General features: G+C 51.5%; 1 protein-coding gene and 1 long non-coding RNA gene across 4 annotated transcripts in view; both read right to left on the bottom strand.

The window, feature by feature from the left end:
• Positions 1-20,021, bottom strand: part of LOC142862452 (uncharacterized) — a 156,316-nt gene that overhangs the window by 45,785 nt on the left and 90,510 nt on the right. The gene's annotated exons all lie outside the window — the stretch shown is intronic.
• The window catches only part of CAPN9 (calpain 9), a 40,115-nt gene that overhangs the window by 13,691 nt on the left and 6,403 nt on the right, over positions 1-20,021 (bottom strand). The window contains exons 2-10 of one of the 3 annotated variants that reach the window (XM_012738191.2): positions 19,345-19,414; positions 15,976-16,094; positions 13,076-13,209; positions 9,469-9,637; positions 8,393-8,476; positions 5,634-5,719; positions 3,536-3,613; positions 1,261-1,421; positions 34-191 (exon numbers count right to left, since the gene is read on the bottom strand). In XM_012738191.2, the coding sequence (XP_012593645.1) occupies positions 34-191; positions 1,261-1,421; positions 3,536-3,613; positions 5,634-5,719; positions 8,393-8,476; positions 9,469-9,637; positions 13,076-13,209; positions 15,976-16,094; positions 19,345-19,414 (1,059 nt within the window). The remainder of the gene's footprint in view (positions 1-33; positions 192-1,260; positions 1,422-3,535; positions 3,614-5,633; positions 5,720-8,392; positions 8,477-9,468; positions 9,638-13,075; positions 13,210-15,975; positions 16,095-19,344; positions 19,415-20,021) is intronic. The other 2 variants (XM_075994886.1, XM_075994887.1) reach the window with 2 other exon arrangements.

Here is a 20,021-nt window from a genome sequence, read left to right as displayed (position 1 = left end):
AGGGCTCTGAGGTGCGGTTTGGTTGCCACCGACCTGGTAAATGGCATAGCCGATGGTCAACACGTCGGCACCAAATCTCTTGAGCTTCCTTCGGTCCTTCTGCATCAGGGCTACGAGGAAGGTGCACTCCTCCTGCCCCTCATCTCCTTCCGTCAGGGACAGTTTTATTTGTGGGTTGGTCCAAAAGGTATCTGTCATTAGAAAGAGGTAGATTATCTTCCCTTCCTTAAAACAAACAAACAAACAAACAAAAAACAAACAAAGGAGACACACACACACACACACACACACACACACACACACACACACACACCCCTACACACCTCCCAAACATGAGGAAATAGTTTCTTCCCCACCTGCTCCGTTCAGACCTCTTGCTCTACTTTCTAGAATCCCCAGTGAGAATGCAAAGTGTCCTCGATTTCATTTCTACCTTCTTTTGAACCATTTCCCCCAAAGGTTTTTGAAGACATTCTTTCTGGGTCTAGTCTACTGATGTTTGTTCCAGCTTATTTTTTTTTTCCCCATTGGTATTTTGAAGGAGAGTGTAGTGGACTCCATCCTGCTAGCTTCCATTTAATGGTGTGTGTGTGGCTTGAGAAAGAGGAACTTCACTCCCAGCTCCAAGAGCAAACTCTGACTGGTCCACGCCAGCCCGTCTTGCCACAGAGCATTGGAACAAGGCTCATCGGCCCACTGCGTGCACCAGCAGCACTGGTTCAAGGAATTTCCAATTAGAGGGAAGGGAGGACTTTTGTTTGATGACCCCTAGGAGCTCTTGCTGTTCATGTGCATGAAGGTTCAGGAAGCCCTAAATGGTGCCGGCAGCCCTCCTGTGATGACAAAGAAAGCCAGAGGCAGGAAGAAGCCAACGCAGTAAAGAAGGTGAAGCAGGGTATTACCAAGAAATGAAGCCAGAGCCTTGATAGAACTGTGCCTGAATCCTACTCTGCTTTTCCTCTGAGCTTTTCAATTATGTAGGACAATAAATCATTTTTATTGTTAAACTGGGGTACGTTGTGTTTCTATTATTTGTAATGGAAAATAACCTAAGTGGTAAAACAAAGGAGTTTCCCTGAGCAATTCTTATCCAACTACCTACTAAAACCCTGCAGCCTTCTTTTCCTAGTAATTTTTGGAACCCTACTGTCTGAGTTTATGTTTCAGGCTTTCCTGAGGGTCCCGGCCCTGATCTTTTGATGTCTCGGGCTTGGACTGGACACTGGGAATGGCAGAGAGGGTGACAGGCAGTCTACCTACCCAGGAAGTTGCGGCAGCCCCCGGCGGTGGAGCCCCGGACCCAGCTCCCCTGATGGACTGTCACCTCCCATTTGTGGACAGCGTCCTCCTCCAGGGCGTCGGGAGTGAGGTTGCAGATCTCCACTTTGTCAAAATGGGCCTTGAAATCCTTAAATGCCATCCTGTAGCAAAGCGGACAGACACAGTACACACGGGGGCGGCAGTGACGGCATCATCCGTCTGTACGTCCATCCGTCCATCCATCCATCCCTAACCTCTGTGCTCAAGGAGTGGGGAGACCTCACAGTGTGGGAGACAGAAAATTTTTTTAAAAAGGTAAAATAAAAGCGAAAAAAGTTGTAAAAATATAGGTTGATTGTATATGATAACTGCTACAAAGAAAGGTCAAATTGGGTCGAAGGACAGGAGTGCAGGGGTGGGTGTTAGCTTAAGCAGGGAGGTGAGGGAAAGCCTTATGGATCAGGCGTGTTTTAAGTGGAGACCTGAAGTGCCAGGTACTGGGCAGGGCAGCGCTGCAGGGCTTCCAGCAGGTGCAGCGCAAGGCCCTGGGGCAGACAGGTGCTTCACGTGCTCGTGGAAGCAGGGGTAACGGTGGGTCAGATAGGTATCAGGACTTTGGCTTTGACTCTGGGAAAATCAAGAGCCACTGGAAGGTGTCACACAGAGTGACAGGATCCATGGCTGCGGTGTTGAGGACAGACCTCAGGGGCCCAGGTAGCAGCAGAGGGACAGCCAGGAAGTTAGTGCCATCATCTGGGTGAGACACAAGGATTACTTAGCCCAGGCTGGTGGCAGGGGAGGTGGGGAAGAGGGGCCAGATTTAAGACATTTTCTGAAGATAAATCCTACAGGATTTGCTGATGGATGGGATGTGGGGAAGGAGAGAATGAAGGGAATCAAGATGTTCGGTTTGAGCCACCGGAAGGACAGAGATGGGGCAGGCTGGAGAGGGAAGCTCGGGAGTGCAGGTCTGGACACTTTCATCTGAGACGTCTGTTAGATATCCAAGGGGAGGTGTTGGGCAGACGATCGAATATGCATCTGGGATTCCAAGGAAAGGGGCTGAAGATAAAAACCTGGGAATTATTTGAGTAACGATGGTCTTTAAAGTCACAAGACCAGATGAAATCACCTAAAGAGGGGGAGCAGAGAGTGAGGAGCCTTGAGGCACCTCAACGGGAACAGGTCAGCAAATGAGGAGGGGCCAGAACCTTGGGAAGGAGTCCCAGGAAGGAGGAGGACCACCAGAGGGTGGGATCCCCTACAATCGGGGAGCACCGTGCCAGCGGGTCTCATGCTGCTGACGGATCAAGATGATTAGATGTGGCCCAGCGAGAGTCAGTGGCGTCCAAGCGAGAGCAGGGTGGGTGGGATTCGGGGGGCACCCACAGTGGAGCAGAGTTGAGAGCAGGGAGGAGAGGAGATGCGCAGGAGAGGAGGAGCTGGATCGGTCATGCAAGTGGGTCAAGAGAGGCTTTTTTTCCCCCTTGAAGGTAGGAGAAATGACAGCTTTGGAACGCTAAGCGAGTGATTCGGAAGAAAGGGGAATTCGTAAGTAAGGGGAGAGTGCGCAGTTGCAAGGGTTGTGCCCCAGAGTGGGTGGAAGATGGAAAGAGACTGGAAGGGGCTTCGGAGTCCAGATTCCAGGAGGAAGGGCTCCACGCACAGAGCCCCTTGCGCAGTTTCAGGCTGGGCCTCAGTTGCAGAGTTGTAAGCAGTGGGCCACCCATGGGGACACTCTTCTCTGCTGAGCCTCCCGCTCTGGATTTCTGAGTTTCCTCTGCCTGACTTCTTCTTCTTCTGTGCCGTACCTCCCTGCCCCTCGCTTGCTTCCTGCCCACTTCAGTCTATATTTTCAGGTACTCGCAGGGAGGCTGCCTTCAAAAGCCCCTGCCACCACGCTGGGCACGGAGGGCGTGGACCCCGAGGGCAGCAGGGCTGCCTGTCTCGAAGTTCACTATGCAAACTCGGGGGGCGGGGAGGGACGTTGGGCTGGAGACCAGGGCTCTGCCCTACGTTGCCTGGACTACGCTACCCCCTGGAGACTCTTAAACCAACCTAGGGAAGGGGTGAGTCCCTGCCAAAGCATGATTGAGATTGAACTTCGCGCCAAGCAGGGTGGATACGAGGGGTTTGAGACAGATGTATTTGATCTGCCAAAAAAAAAAAAAAAAAAAAAAAGAAAGAAACATGGGGCTCCTTAGGCCCCAGGGGCACGGGGCTCACACCAGTTACGGGGTCACTACAAAGGTGAAAGCAGAGACGGGCACTGTACCAGAATTCCCCGTCATCCAGAGCAGCGTGACACAGGCGCTTCTGCTCAGCTGGGCCGACCGACGGCCACTCGGGGGAACTAGGAGGAAACAGAGTCGGCGTTTAGGCAGAGGTCGTGAAGAGCAATGCTGGCCTTGGTGCGGGGGGACCAAGGAACCCCTAGTCTGCAGCGACAGAGGAAGTAAGTCCTGCTCAGTGACTGCTCACTGGGCCCCAGAAAGGCGCCCGGGGGTGCAGAGGCTGGTGCGCCGTTGGTCCCCAGATCTGAGACTGGTCGGAAAATACATGTCCTAGTGCTGCTGATGGTAAAAAGAGCCCTTGGGGCCGTTTGAACGCCTACGTAGACTATCGTGGGACAATCACAAGGCAATTGAATGCCAGTGGAGTAGCAGAGGAGCCCAGCTGGAAGACACAGGTTCACTGACTTTTGTCCTTAGCCTCCAACTTGCTATGTGACCTGGATCAGGCCTGACACCTGTTTTCTTAGTGTATAAGCTGACGCTTTGAAAAGTGACAACAATACCTAGTGTTTGCCCATGCTGGACGTTTTATGTCAAGGCACCTTCTTTACGTGGCCTCACCAGAGAGTCAGGTAGGGTTCCATGTGCCAGGCGGGCCTGTCCTGACACAGGGGTGCTCGGGTAGACTGTGGACACCTGCTCGGGGAGGGGCTGACGAGTGAGTGGCCACCCATCGCCCTCCAAATTCAGGAGCTGTGACTCCAAGTTCACTGCGTTGTCTGTAACCCCCAGGGTTGTCTCCGAATAGTTCAGATCACGTCACCGCTGTTGTGGTGCTACAATGAGGTGGCAGCTTTGTTGGCCACACGGTGCCTTCACCCTGCTTGCCTGTGACCAGCAGGAGGGAAGCCTCATGGGTGGGAAACAAGCTTCTTGCCGGTTTGACTCCCAGTCAAAACGCACTCTCGTTGTTTCTACCCATGTAAGAATTCCCGCAAAGAGGAACAAACGGTGACCGTTGTTTTTTTTTTTTATGGACTGCTATCTCGACATCGAGGGCCACCACATGGCTTAGGACACGATGCAGTGCCATTCGTCGTGGTTTCAGCATTTCTGTCCTTTCCACTTCTGCCAGGAGAGGGAGACCGATCTCTTCCCTCCTTTGGCCTGGCTCTGGTCTGAATCTGTCTCTGCCAGCGCCCTCGGTTCTGAGAAGGTGGAAACCCAGGCCAGGCCAGGACCAGGCATGGCGGGACAAGAGCCTCGATGGGGACGGTGGCAGCCTGAAAAGTGCGTGCCTGTGTGCGCTGCCCTCACAGCAGGTTCGGTCAGTAGGATGGGGCTGTGCCCATGTTTGGTGACCTGGTGGGTTTGTCTGGACTGGCGACAAACACCGGCTCAGTTTTACCCAAGTTCTAGACTTGCTTCAGATTCCTCCCCAGAAGTGCAGGAGCCCGGGGTGGGCCCTGCCACGCACCCGCCCAAACATCCGCAGTGCCCAGCCACCTGGGCCACTCACCAAAGCACCAGGCCTGGGGTGGGGGGGGACCTACAGAAAAGGAAGACCTTTCTTTATAATTGGGAGCCGAGCAAATGGCCCTGGTTAGCGGCTCTGTAATGGATGAGTTTCCAGTCCCAGCGCCCCCACTTCTCTGCTGGGCCTCGGGGCCTCGGCCAATGGTCAGTGACCGTCAGAGAGAGCCCTACCTGCCTTACATACCAGGAATTCTCACCTCCGAATTACTCACGGCCACTCCACCCACCCCAAACACACACACATGCGCACATGCGGACGCACACTGATTACTGGAGCTACTCCTGCATGGAGATAAAGCCTTTCACGGTAGCTCGGGGATGCATCGTCCTGGGAGGCAGGACACTGACGGACATAAACACGAGTCCGTGAAGGTTAGAGAGCTGTTGTAAAAGTCTTTCTTGAGAGGCAATGTTGGCTGCAAGGTGGGACCCGAGGGCTGAAAGGGGAGGACGCAAGGCCACCCCAGAAGTGGGACAGGACCCCGAATCAGAGGCCGGGGAGAATTGCAGACCAGCTGCTCTGCCCTCACGTGTCTGCACAGGCCAGCCCCGGCCCCCACGCACTGGGTACAGGCAGAGAGACAGGACCTCGGGGCCACTGACCTGTCGCTCCACGACCCGTTCCACTCCACCTGGCCCCAAGGGTTCCGGACTCTGATGAGCTCGATTTTCTGGCCTCGGAAGTTTACCTGCAAGGGAAAAGCATGAGGGAAATGCGAAATGGCAAACACGGTGGAAGGTCTGGCCACGTTCATCCAGGGCGGCTCATCTCCACCCAGGACTGGCCTTACCGAAAGCCTCGTGGCTAAAACTAAAACAGTGCTGGAGATACGCACAAGTTCATCAATTCTTAAGTAGCCCCTGGAACTTTCTAATCATTGTTGAATATAATTGCAAGCATTGCCAATGATGTTATATTATTAATATCACCCCAGAATGGTTGTGCCCCATCTGAGGAATAAAGTAGGATTGTAATTAGCAAGAAATTAGTCCACATGAATCTTCAAACAAAGGAGTTTTCTCTCTAGACTGGGGTCTCCCCAGAGGCCGGGGCCAAGTCCTATTTATCTGCGTATCCCCAGCATGTAGCACACTCAGTGGTAAAGGGTAGTCCTCAAAAGTGCTCGTGGAACTGTCATGGAAATTTCTTCATCCTTGGCGTCCTACTCACAGATGAATGATAAAAGAAATACACACTGGGGATTTTAACAACAACAATAAACAAAAGCAGTTTCTAAGTCTTCTAAATTCAATATTGTCCTAGTTCTGTGAAGATCCCTGCTGTCTAATGCATAACCCTGGAGCCAGTTTGTTCTCGTGCTCTGCCCTAGAGCAGGCAAGAGGGCCAGCTCGTCTGAGAAAGGGTTGGGAGAAGAAAGAGTGAAAATAAAAGACTTTTCTATTCCTCAATTAACTAGAAACTTTAGCTAACAGGACACTTTGTCCTTATGCATTGGGCATAAATTATGTTTTCGACATGTAAAAATTATTCAAGTAATATCAACTCTGCAGAGTCCAAGATATGGCTTGTGGTTCACCAGTGAAGAGTCTCATTGGTTTGAAGTGTTCAGGGAAGGTAAGTTTCTTGCAGATGGGGTGAAAGCAGAAGCAATTAAACCAAGATCATGGGAGGTTTCTGTTGTTACTTGGAATAATATTTAGAAAATCTAACTGGAAAAAATCCCACGCCCACTCAAGTGAGTGAGGGGGAAGATATCTAGAGTCAGGGAAGGAGGAAGAAAGGAACCAGCACGAATAGCTGCAATTCTAAAGGATTCCAAAGAATCCAGCTCATACCTGCAGCTCACACCTTGGCCCCAGTGAGGACAGGGCCTCCCTCCTGTGCTCTTTTCTCCCTATGCATTTGCATTCAGAGTATGTCACTTAAAATGTGGGTGGGGACAGAAGGCCAGAGGCACCTGTGCTGTCTGCAGACTGGGTGTAGATGTGCCAGGTCAGGTAGAGCGGGAAGAGGTGGGCCTCTGTGCATCGCTGAGCTTGGGCCTGGGAGGGGGAAGCTCAGGCTTCTTGCCTTCCTTTTTCATCCCATTCTCTTCCCTCCTCTCTCCCTCATGCCCCCCAAAGATTTCCCCTCCTCATCAGCCACTTGCTAGAGGTCAAGGTGGTGCTGTGTGGGGTCTGGGTGGCCCCAGAGATCAGTTCCACCCTGGGCTTCAGCTGCAGAGAATGGGACTTGTAAAGCGCTCATTTTATGCATCAACTTGACTGGGCCACAGGGTGCCCAGATATTTGCTTAAGGATTATTCTGGTTGTGTCTACAAAGGCGTTTCTGGGTGAGGTGAGATTTAGATTGTCAGACTGAGGTTGCCCTCCCAGGTGTGGGTGGGCCCATCCCACCTGCTGAGGACCTGAACAGAACAAAAAGGCAGAGGGAAGGAGAATGCACTCTCCAGCTGGGACATTGGTCTTCTCCGGACCACAGGCTGGGACTTCTGCTGTGATGACCCTGGTCCCCAGTTGTTCCCTTCAGACTTAGACCGGAGCTATGCCATGGGCTCTCTGGGTCTCCAGCCTGCAGACTTCAGATCATGGGACTTCGCAGCCTATGCAATTGCGTGAACCAATGCTGTATAATAAGTCCCATCACAGTTGGCCTTTGAACAATGTGGATAGTTGAAAAATCTGTGTATAACTTTTGACTCCCCCAAATCTTAACCACTAACAGCCGATTGTTGACTGGAAGCCTTAATGATAACTAGTTGAGTAACACGTACTTTATATGTTATGTGTATTATATACTGTATTCTTATAATAAAGTATGCTAGGAAAAAGAAACATTATTACAAAATCAAGGAAGAGAAAATATATTTCCTATTCATTGAGTAGAAGTGGATCATCATATAGATCTTCATCCTCCTCATCTTTAAGTTGAGCAGGCCGAGGAGGAGGAGGAGGAGGAGGAGGAGGGTTGGTCTGGCTGTCTCATGGATGGCAGAGGAGGAAGAACATCCACGTCTAAGTGGACCTGGGCAGTTCAGACCCGTGTTGTTCAGAGTCAACTCTCTCTATCTTCTCCTGGTGGTTCTACTTCTCTGGCGAATCCTGACTAGCATAGGACTGATGTGGAATTGGGCAAGAAAGGAACTAAAAAACCAAAACAAACAAAAAAAACAAAGACCAGGCTCCCAAGCCTGCTAGACAAGTTTAGTGCTGTGGTAGAAGCACGTGGTTTCTCTCCCTCCTGGTTTGCTGGTTGGATTCCAGCCTGCCTCCTTTAGAAGAGATAGTCACGGAAGTGTCTGGAAGGCAGACATTTAAACTGCGAGGCATTAAACGAGTGCCTGAGGGACCAGCATTGTCCAGTCTCTCCTGTCCCCAGCAGTGGGGTGTATTTCGCCCACCTGGTCAATTCCTGTCACAGTGTAGGCATGACCCTTGATGAGACCAAAAGGCGTCCGGGCTTCAGACTCTGCAGCATTTCTGGTCTAAAAGGTCAAAAAAAGTGGCATCAGGCGCGTGTGTAAGTCAGGCCCCCTCCCCCACCCGACCAGCACCAGCCCCACGATGGTCACGTCACACCCTGCAGCCCTCGCCTCCCCCAGACACTGGCCATGTGCATGGACCATGTGAATCCGGTTCACGGGACTCCCCTCCGAGGTTTAGCAGTGACACATAGCAAGTCCCCTTCCCTCCCCAGGGCGGGGAGGCCCTCATTCCCAGTGTGGACTCCAAACAGAACGACTTGACTGCCACTGGACTTGACTGCCACTGTCATTTGGTGTAGCGTGAGAGAGAAGACACAATCACATGCACCCAAGAGATGAAAAGAAGCTCGTAACAATATGGCGTGCAACCCTGTCCCAAACTCAAAAGTGCAGAGGAACTGGATAATTCATTAGCAAAAAAAAAAAAAAAAAAATAGACCCCACCCCCCAAGGCTAATCCAAAAGGAAACAGAAAACTTGAATAGATTTAAAAAATCAAGTGAGGTAAAATTACACATGTGTTTGTATGTGTAGAGAAATTTGAAAAAAAAAAAAGTACTCTTAGATTTCTATCTACCGATTTGATGTATTTTTTTTTTCATGGTATATGAAGTGGAAAAAAAAAAAACACCTTTCAGAAAACTGTATAGCGAGATTGCATTTTAGTAAAATCAAAGCAACGTCTCCTGTGTGTATATGTCTGTCTACACGAGCATGGAGGGGGTGTGCCGGGGTCGGGCCAGGTGGTCCCAGTCTCGGGGGTGACCCCGGAGGGGCAGCGGCACAGGAAGCAGTGGGGGGAGATACAAGTGTGTCTTAGCTATCTCAGGATTTGTCCATATCTTACCTTCGTGATTCGGAACACAGTAAATAAACACTTGTGTTTTCATTAAAAGAAATAAGCATGCTCCTCCCTCCCCATGGTCCCGCCCTCCTCGGGTGTGGCCAGGGTGCCCGGCAGACCCGCCTGGAACGCGCCAGCTAGCACTCACGTCGATGGAGCAGCCCAGCAGCGAGCCCCGGCTCAAGGCCTTCTCCAGAATCTCATAGAAGTTCTCTGGGGCCTCTTTGGTCAGGAAGGTCTCGGCCACACCCCCGGTGAAGTCTTCCATGGCTTCAATGGCGCTGCCACCCTTCAGAGCCTCATAGCTCCCGTTCAGCCTGCAGGGGCGGCAGGACAGCGGGGCTGCGGCAGGGCCCGGGCAGGCCACCAGGGCGCGCCCTTCAGCCGCGTTTTTCTAGCTGAGCCTGAACCATTTATTTTGTTGGTCAAATTGTTTTGGCTTTGGCTGTTTGGAGCTCCTTCAGTTGGCTCCTGCGCCCCTTTGACATAACCCCGTGTGTGTGTGTGTGTGTGTGTGTGTGTGTGTGTGTGTCTGTGTGTCTGTGTGTGTCTGTGTGCACTGTGTGTGTGTTCTCACTTTCTGGCACTGTAAGATGCTCTAGCCTCATTTTATGTATTTCCTGCCCCAGTCCTAGAATCGGCCTTCTGCCCAAAGAGCCTGTCCCTTTTTACTGGCGAGTGATCTTAGAAATCCAGATGTGAGAGGTAGGTGTGCTTGTTTCTAGGGGCTGTCATTACTTCTAGGTCTTCTCAGCTGACAAAGCAAAGAGATACGTGTGTGTATGATAACCCATGTGTATATGCATATGTCTGTATGTCACATGTCTATGAAGCTACACTAAGTTCTTGCTGGTGCCTCCACCCCTCCTGCGTGACCACCTGCATCATTCTGGCCTCTTCCCCTGGCCTGTCTGCACCCCCCACTCCAACAGTGGGAAACCTGTTCCACCATCCGCTTGCTTGATTGTTCAATCCAGTATACATGTATCGGAATTGTTCCCTGTACCCCTAAGAGAAACAACTTTATCAACTAAAGCACAGTGCTCATGTACAATTTCTTTTTCCTTTAGTCTTACAGACCCCATTCATTTCTAAAGTTACTTAAGTCAGCACCTTTCTCTCCCACCCTTCAGTGAGGTTGTTTCACGCATTTGTAGTACAGTTACATTGTTTAATCACATCCAGGGAGTCCCCATCTTCCTAGATGATTTTTAAGTTTTGCATACATTAAGTTTCATTCTTTGTGCTGTAAAATGCTATGGATTTGATAAACGCATGTTGTCATATATTGACCATTATGATATCATACAGAATAGTATCACTAACTTAAAAACATCCCCTGTTCTCCACCTATTTATCCTGCTTTTGATTCTTACCTCCCTGCTAATCCATGGCAACCACCAATCTTTCTTACCATCTCAATAGTTTTGCTTTTTCCATTATGTCATACAATTAGATGTATATGATTTAGTATAGAGCCTTTTCAGATTGGTTCTTTATTCTTAGCAATATGCATTTAAGATTAATCCATCATTTCTTCTTTTCATTGAATAATATTCCATTGTATGGATGTACCACAGCTTTTCTATTTATTCATCTTGAAGGACATCTGGGTTGCTTCCAGTTTTTGACAACTATGGACAACAGTGCCATAAACATTCATGTGTAGGTTTTGTTTAGATGCAAGTTTTTACCCAACTAATTTTGGGTAAATACCAAGGAGAGCAGTTGCTAGATCATATGGTAAGACTATGTTTAGTTTTGTATGAAATTGCTGAATTATCTTCCAAAGTGAACCATTCTGCATTCTACCAGCAGTGAGCGAAGAATTCCTGTTGCCCCATGGCCTCATTAGCAGTTGATACTGTAGGTAAGCAGTGACATTTCACTGTTTTAATCTGCAGTTCCCTAATGACAAAGGACATTGAGCATCTTTTCATGTGCCTATTTGCCATCTGTATGAGTCAGATTCTCCAGAGAAACAGAACCAATAGAATATGTAGATATATAGAAAAGGAAATTGATTACAGGGCTGGCTCATGTGGCTATGGGGACTGAGAAACCTTACAGTCTGCCATCTGCAAGCTGAAGAACCAGGAGAGCTGGTGGTCTACTTCAGTCCGAGCCTGAAGGCCTGAGGATTGGGGAGTTGATGATGCAAGTCCCAGTCTGAGTCCAAAGGCTTGGGCTCCAGTGCCCAAGAACAGGAGGGTTTGCAGGTACCAGCTGCAAACAGAGAGTGTGAATTTGCCCTTTCTTTGCCTTTTTCTTCTATTTAGGCCTTTGGTGGATTGGATGATGCCTACATTGGTGAGGGCACTCTTCTTTACTCAATCTACAGATTCAAATGCTAATCTCTTCCAGAAACATCCTCACAGACGCATCCAGAAGTAATGTTTCACCAGCTGTCTGTGCAGCCCTTAGCCCAGTCAAATTGACACATGAAACTAACCATCACACCATCTTTTTGGTAAGGTGTTCTCCCAACCACGTTTGGTCTTTTTTAATAATCCCAAAATCAAAATAAAGATTTTATGTTTAGAATGTGGGTGTTTCTTTGTTTACGTTTAGAAACTGGATTGTGTGTAGTTTCTCTTGACGTTCGTGCATCCTGATTACTGGGGGACTCACCAAGGGGCAGAGCTGGGCTTGGGTCCCACCCTTGTACCTGGAAAGAGCGTTCTTTGCCCACCTCAAGCCTGCCTGGCGGCTCTCATGGTGTCCGCACAGCCCTCGGTGGGACAGGAGGCAAAGGGAAGCATCTCTGGTTCTTCTTTGATAGCTCTAACTTTGTCCTGCTGTTTTCAGGATTGATTTAATGGCAGTCCACCTGCACTTTATTTTGCAACTTTTATGGTCCCACCTGGAGGTAGGAGTAAGACCATCCTTGCTTCTGTCTCTGAGAACAGGAATCTCATGGCTTTAAGATCCAGGCTTGGCCCAAGAAGGAGGCCCTGCGAGTTCTACCATCATTTGAGGACCAAACTCAGGTCTCTGTGCCCTTTTGCTGACAAACTGATGGGCTGGAAATTGAGAGCCCGAGGGAAATGCGGTCATTTGATTGGTGATTCCAAGTGAATGTCTCCATTCCACTCATGTGAGGTTCCTGGACGGGTCAAGTCATAGAGACAGAAAGTAGAAGGGTATTGCCAGGGGCTAGGGGAGGGGGAATAGGAAGTTAATTGGTTAATGGGGACAGAGTTTTAGTTTTGCAAGATGAAAAAGTTCTGGAGATGGGCGGTGGTGCTGGCTGCCCAACAATATGAATGTACTTTATGCCACTGAACTGCACACTTAAAAATGGTAAAATTTATGTCATGTATATTTTATAACAATTTTTTAAAAGTAAAAAAAAAAAAAACGAGCATCCTGCAGGAGGACAACTGATATCTCTGCATCCGCATGGGTAACAGGCCCGATGTTTGAGCCACGCCACCAAGTGTGGCTGGCACAGCCAGAATTCCCCTCTGCTCGCCCTCCCACCTCTTCCAATGCCAGATTCGTGACTCAGGGAGACATGTGTGGCCACTGTGCCTAAAGATGGGCACATCTAGGCCACTGCAGTCAAGCTGTTCTGGCTGCTCCTTTTCTACCTCCAACCCCTTCCCCACTACAGAGCCCCAGGCAGGTGGGCCCTGCTGCACGTCACCTGCGAACCCAGAGCCTCAGCCTCCCCACTCCATAGATGCACTTTTGGAGCCCCTGCGCTGTGAGGGGAGGCCTGCAGGATGGGGTTAAGGGTAGCTGGCACTGACTTGGCATAGGCTTTTTCCAGCAGGGCACTCCAGAACTCATTGTGGTCGGCAGAGTGGAGGAAAACCAAGCGGTCCCTGAAGGTGGGCAGTCGGTCATCGATCACCACGTCCAGCCACTCACTGTGCTGCCAGAACTGTTGCCCAGGGTGGAGACAGAAATTATGGGGGAGTCAGTCACATGGTCCAATGGTCCAGGCTCCTTTTGCAAGTGTTCATCCTGTTGTTTCCCCTCCACCCCCGAAACCAAACTGCCCTTACGGTCTCGAGGAAGAGCACGCATGGGTTCCACGATGGGGCCACCTGCACTTTGTCCCTAAACCGCGTGCTCAGCACTCTCCCCACCACTGACAAAAGCTCAAAGACTGTCAATCAGTCACAACAGGAGCATGGAGTGGGGAGTAGGACAGGAGTCACATGAAGACACTCTAGGTGCTCTGAATTAATTTTTCTTCTTCACAAGGAAGCCTTCGGAGGCAGGGAGGAGGATGGTAGTGTAGAATCTGGTTTGCTCTTGTGCAGCCCAGTTCTCTGTTCTCTCCCTCCCAGTCTCAGGGTCTTGCTCTGATGTTCCTTAACCTTTATTTCCTCCTTGCTCATCAGTGCAAGACCCTAAGACCGACTTTTTGGACATTCACATAAAGAGAGGCAAGTGGACTTGGTATTCCCTGCATGCCAGGTGCAATGTCATAAAGGGAGTGTGAGTGTGTGCGAATGCATATGTATACACACATGTATGCACTGCTGCATGCAGGTGTGCACATGTATGTGTATTGTTCATGCTCATTTATACATTGCAAGTATGCAAGTGTGTGTATTTGCTCCCACATGTGCAAGTGTGTGCCTGTGAGTGCATGTTTGTGTGTTTGCACACACGTGTGCACATATGTGTATTGTCTGAGCACATGTATACATGTGTGTGAGCCTGTGTGTGGTCTGCTGGGAACAGGAGGGGAGGTGGGAACAAGTTAAGGACCCTGCGTAGTTGCTCTGTGCCTCCTTGTATCCTCCAGGGACCTGCCTCCTCCCTGTTCCTCTGGTTCAGTTGGCCTGAGAGAGGTAACCTCAAGGAGGAAGAAGAAAGAGAAGGTCAAAGAGGAGGGCAGGCACAGTGGCCCAAGAGCCATGAGTTACAGCTTTGCTGTGAGACCCTGAGCACCTCTCTCTCTACACCAGGGCTCAATCCCAAGCCGACCCGGCCAGCCTGGGCACAGCCGAGGTTGTGTGTGCACGCTTTAAGGAAGATTCCTGCCCCTGCCTAAGCTGGATCCCACTCACGGGCTTCACCTGGCCACCTGGCCTCCTGACACCTGGTCACTTCAGGCTCTCGGGGCCATTTGCTGCTTCAGGTTGAGCAGAGGCACTACTGGGACAGGTGTCAAATGTCCAGGCCCGGGCCTCGGACTTCCTGAGCAGGGGGGAGGTGGGGTGAGCCTCCAACTGGCCTTCCTCACCAGGGGCCGGCTCAGGAGAGATGGGTCCACAGCCCAGATGCTCTGGTAACTTCCAGCACCCACACACCTGTATGTGGCTGAGGGACAGGAGAGGAGTGGGAAGGAGGCAGATGTATTTCCAACGTTCCACTTCCCAGGAGGCAGAGGTGGGGAGAGGGTGGAGTACCACCAGTGTGGGACCGACAGTCACCAGCCCGGCCAGCCCCGGCCTGAGCACTGGCAGTGCAGGGGAGCACCACAGGGGAGCACCCAAAGTGCGCCAGAGCCAGAACTCCTGGGTGCTGGACCTGGTTTGGTTACTTACTGCTTTGTGACCTTGGATCAGCCACTTCCCCTTTCTGGGACTCAGTCTCCCCAGGGGTCACATGCGGGGGCTGTGTATGAGATTGCTAAGGCCCCTCCCAGCTGTGACATTTCATGGGGCAGAGGACACGGTTCCCTTGGGCAGCCTAAGATGAGATGGTGGTTGCAATTTAGCAGTTCTGTTGGGTTTGCTGAGTTTAAATACCCCAACCCTACCTCCCTGGTGTGTTCAAGAGGACTGGTGATGGGCTCAGAGCCTGGGGACACATAAAACCAAGGCTGCAATGTGGAAACAAAGAGGCGTAGAGGGGAGAAAGCCAGGCAGTGGCAGGCCCCTGGGAGAGTAGGAGTGGAGTTTCCCCCCGGGGCCCCAAGGCAGGTCTGTCTATGGCCAGGACAGGGGCCTGACCCCGTGAGTGGACATGAACCCCCTGAGCTGCACGTGGCCAGCTCTGCTTTAGGGACGCTCCTGTGCTGTGGGTTACTGGACCTGCGAGTACGTCCCGTCCGTGCATCAGAGGGAGGGCGCTGGGGGTGCAGGTGCAGGGCTGTCCCTGAGGGGCGCCCTGGGTGTCAGGAGAGGCCTGTGTGTCTGGTCGAGCTGGGGGTGATGCAGGAGAGAGCAGATGGGAGGGGGAGGAAACAGTCTCCCCCGGAAGCAGTCTCCAGGGGACAAGCCTTGGCTGCGGGCCACACTGTTCTGCAGCAGATGTGGTCTCTGCGTTTCTCTCAGTTTTTATTTGCCAAACTCCCTCAAGATCTCCACACTGGCATTTCTTCCCAAGGGAGAACCTCCCTGTGTATGAGAAATCAACCGGTTCCCCAGAGGTATAATCGTTTTGGGTAATCGATGCTTAAAGCACAAGAAATTCCAAGTAATAAAACATTTCACACATGGACCTCCAGACTTGCCAAAATATCCCTTAAAGTTTTGTGCTACACTTTCCAGAAGGAGGCACCCTTCAACGTTTTGGATGCTGTTCTAACGCATTTAGATGTTTTTCCACAAGGAATCGTGGTTTCAGCGGGGTTAGGACCTGGTTCTCGCACGGATACAGTCACATTGTCTCCAGGGTTACCGGGCAGGGTACAGTGTCACAACAGGGCCCAGAGAGGCAAAACCACTGTCCCGGGGCTCCTTCTTACCTGGAAATGGAATATCCCAGCATAGCCGGGGCCAAAAGTTTGGTCCGGGGGCATGACTCGGGCCAGCGCCTTTTGGTTTAGCGTGAGGGAGGCAATGGCAGCTAGCAGCCAGCAGTCTCCTGCAGGGGGAAAGACGGAAACCCCAGTGTTCATTGCTAAGTCACAGGACATGGGAAAATGTTGTGCCACGGGGGTTGTGGGGAGCTCCAGATGTGGCCACATCTTTTCTGCATTTTTCAGAACAGACAGAATAGCAACAAATACCTCTGTCCTTCCTTCCCGCCTCCCTGGCCTGCTCTCCTCCTGCCCGGTCTGTCAGGAGCAGCGGTGGCCTTCCTGGCACTGTTACAGATATGCTCCGGTGACTTTCTGTCTGCAGCAGCACGCTGTGCACGTGAGCGCCAGCCTGGCCCGGGTGAGCAGGCATCGCAGAGCTGCGGCCCCGGCCGGTTCTGCGGTGCTTGGAGGGGGGTGCTCAGAAATGTCCCTGCGGTGCCTGGCGGCACACTTCTCCGCAGCCCAGACTCAGTTTGGTTATAGATAGCGGTAGCTCTGTGTGCTTTAAGTTATCTTGCATTTTCAAGATTGAGCGACTCATCTATGGAACTCCCCAGCCATGTCTTCAGTGAACACGCATGGGAAGGGAAACTGAACCGTGAGGTCACACATCGAATGGCATTTCCTCTGTGTCCTGCCACATGCCCAGACACACTCCTTTGCCCGCGTGGAGAGTGGATGGACTCGGCCTCACAGTGTGTGCCTCACTCAGCGTTTCAGATGCTGCCTGCGAAATACGCATGCGCAGATATCTGGCACCATCCGTGTACCCGACAAGACCCCTCAGCTTTATCCAGATGTTATTTGTTTTCAGTAGAAACATCCACATCACTGGAACCTAAGAACCCACCACACATACTCAGCTTGGCTTCCTCAGAGGTTGCATTTCTGGAAAATACTGTGCACCGCTGGACTTGGGGCATTGTAATACGACCCGTTCCTGGTTGTTCACAGGTGAGAGAGACTCACGGGGCATAACGTCGTGAAAGCTACTCCTGAACTGCTCTGTTTCTGGCTGTCCCAAGAGTGTCACCAACAGGGCACAGGCCACCTCCAATCTTAGCTGGGGCACAGGAGGATTTGTTTCTAATGCACCAGCTGGTTTGAGGAAGCTTAGGGTCAGCTTTGGAAGATGCCACTAGGAAGGGACATTGCTGGAGGCTTGTGGGACCATTTGTTCAAGAAGGCAAAGATGTGGAAGGATGCAGTCTCTGCTTTTGGCTTGAGGGAGTCTAATAGAGTGAACCCGGCCGTGGGCTGACCTCTTCCACCCTCTCTTCTGAGTGTCAGCTTTGCCCAACTGAGGACAATGCATGTCTCTTTCTGGCCCAAGAGCACAACGTCTCATGTCTATCCAGCCAGAGACTCTCTGAGCTTTTGGAGGGGAAGATCCAGAAGTTCATGTTATTTATACAATTTAAAAGAAATGGAAAAACTCAACAACAAAACAAAATTGCTTTTCTCTCTGTTGGGCCCCCGGGCAGGGGATGGGGATAGCTTCCCCAGCGTGGCTGGGAGAAGTAGCCTCCCTCTGCAGGCCAGCGTGCTGCTGGGTGGCCGGATGATGTCTTTCAGGCGGCACTGGCAGGAGCAGCACCCAAAGGTGTTGGCGAAGTTCTAACTCTTATCGTGGATGGCACAGCACACAGCTGCTCGTTTTACTGTCATCGTTCATAATATGTGCTATGTGCAGTATTTGGGTGTAATAAAAGTGTAACAAAATAATATTTACCATCAACCATCCACTAAGGTTAAACATAGGTTGTAACTCCAAATACATGTTACACCAATGTGACAAGCCAAACCTTGAAAGGCAAAGGAGCCCGTGTGTGCAATGGTTTCCCACTGAGCAGCAATGGGGGACTGGGCCGTGGGGCGAGGGCAGGGGAGGCGTGAGTGGGAGAGGTCGGAAGCAGCAGGAGAATCTCCTAGGGAAGCCTCAACCTCAGTAAAGGCAGACCATCTGCGTGGGACGTGTTTTTGAAAAGCCTAAGTTATACCTAGAATCTACACGGCCTTCCCTCGGTGTACATGGGGGACTGGCTCCCAAATCTGCACATCCTCAAGTCTCACGGTCAACCATGCAGAAACCCGCGTACACCAATAGTCAGCCCTCAGTGTCCACGGGTTTCACATCTCATGAATGCTATATTCTCAATCTGCAGTTGGATGAAAAAATCCTTGTGTGTAAGTGGACCTGCGTGGTTCAAGCCCGTGTTGGTCAACTATAATCTTATTGTCTATCAGCCACCTACATTAATCTATCATCCATGTAAACACCTTCCTACCCATCACGTGTCTGTTCATCTATCATCTGTCTATGTATCTATCCATCTGACCACCCACACACCACTGTCATCTGCCCACCCATCCATGTCTGTCTATAATCTTATGTCTGTCTATAAGCTACTTATTTAATTAGCTATCATTGATCTAGGTGTGTGACTCTTGGATTCTGTGTTTAGGGTGGCTCAGACGCTCAGCGTGGAAGTTCCACCATGAACTGCCTTAACCATTAGGCCACAGTGATAATCTCCATGGTAAACAAGTCAGGGTCTGTACATGCTTGCAGCAGTTTGCTCTCTTGGCTGGTTTCACTGTGTGTGTGTGTGTGTGTGTTTAAGGAGATTTCTCTCTATTTTCATAGGTGGGATAAAGGTAAACCCAGCCCAATGGGATTACATCCTAAAATGCAGGACCCAGTTTGACTGGCTTGGGGACAATTCAGGTCAATTGCAGGAGGGAGATTGACTGAGCGGCTGGGGTATGAGCCCCTAGAGGCAGTGTGGATAGTGGTTAGGAGCAAAGTCTCTGCAGCCAGACTATCCAGGTTCAATCACTTCTGTGACCTGGGACAAGCTCCTCAGCCTTCCAGAGCCTCCGTTTTCTCATCCGTGACATCGGGAGGGGGGCTGGGGAGATGAGACAGGGCAAGGCGGGCTTAGGAGAGTACCTGGCAGGTGACTGAGCTCATCTGTGCAGGTGTTGGCTACCATCACAGTGTAGGAAGGCCAGACCCATGCTGCTGGGTGTCACTGTCCTATGTAAACCACGAGCTACAAGCTCCAGGTCACAGGCACATCTGGCTTTAGAGGAACAAGCGTGCAAAGGGCTTGGGGTCACTGGGGTCCCTTCAGAGGGGGCAGGTGGCAGGCCGGGCGTGGGGAGAGGGAGGAAGGGGAGGGTGGCGGCAGTGCTGTCTCCCCCCTGCCCCTGTACCCCCCAGGTTCTCAGGGACCCTGTGCTGCTGTGGCTGCCCCATCCCGCCAGCCCTCACCTCCCTCTGGCCGTGTCCCGTCCCCTCACACTCACCAAGTTCCCCCTGGCAGATATCGGTCCTGGTGGCCCCTCCGAGAATGAATTCTGGGTTTTTCACGATTTCCTGGAGGAACAAGAGTGTGATGAGAACGAGGCCTTTCACCCCGTGGGCCAACAGGAGGAGGCAGGCTCAGGGTGGCTCTTCTTTCCTGGAGCAGAGGACTTCCTCCCGGTGCTGGGCTTTCTTCCCTGTGGAGGGCCATGGGGAGGGGAAAGGCCCCTGGCCCTATGTCCTGGGCAAGCCTGGGCTCGGCTCTAATAAATCCCATCCCCTGGAGAGAGGTTCTGCCTCCCCAGCTGTATGGTCCTCTGGCCAAAGGGCCTCACGCCACTGTGTGCACAGGGCTGCCAGGGGGCTGTCCACATAGGCTAGAGGGGTGGGGGCGTCTTCAGGGGAACGTGTCCTGGGTCTAGGCTGAGCAGTAATGAGGAATTGCAGAGCAGAAAGCAGAGGGGTGCAGCCAGGGAGGCCCGGCGTGCACGGTGGCTGTCCCCCTGTAGGCCCAGAGACCCCCGCCCGACATACCCTTCCTCTTTCTGTGCATGCACCTGCACTCGCGTACACAGCCTCCTGCTTGAGGCCTGGTGGTGATCTCACCTTGTCTCCATGCTGAGCCTGTCACCCTCCCTGGCGCCCTGGGCCCCTGCCATTCCCCCTCCCACTCCCCCAA

This window comes from Microcebus murinus, chromosome 19 (assembly GCF_040939455.1).
Source record: "Microcebus murinus isolate Inina chromosome 19, M.murinus_Inina_mat1.0, whole genome shotgun sequence".
NCBI classification, from domain to species: Eukaryota; Metazoa; Chordata; class Mammalia; order Primates; family Cheirogaleidae; genus Microcebus; species Microcebus murinus.
This window is presented reverse-complemented; position numbering and strand designations above follow the sequence as displayed.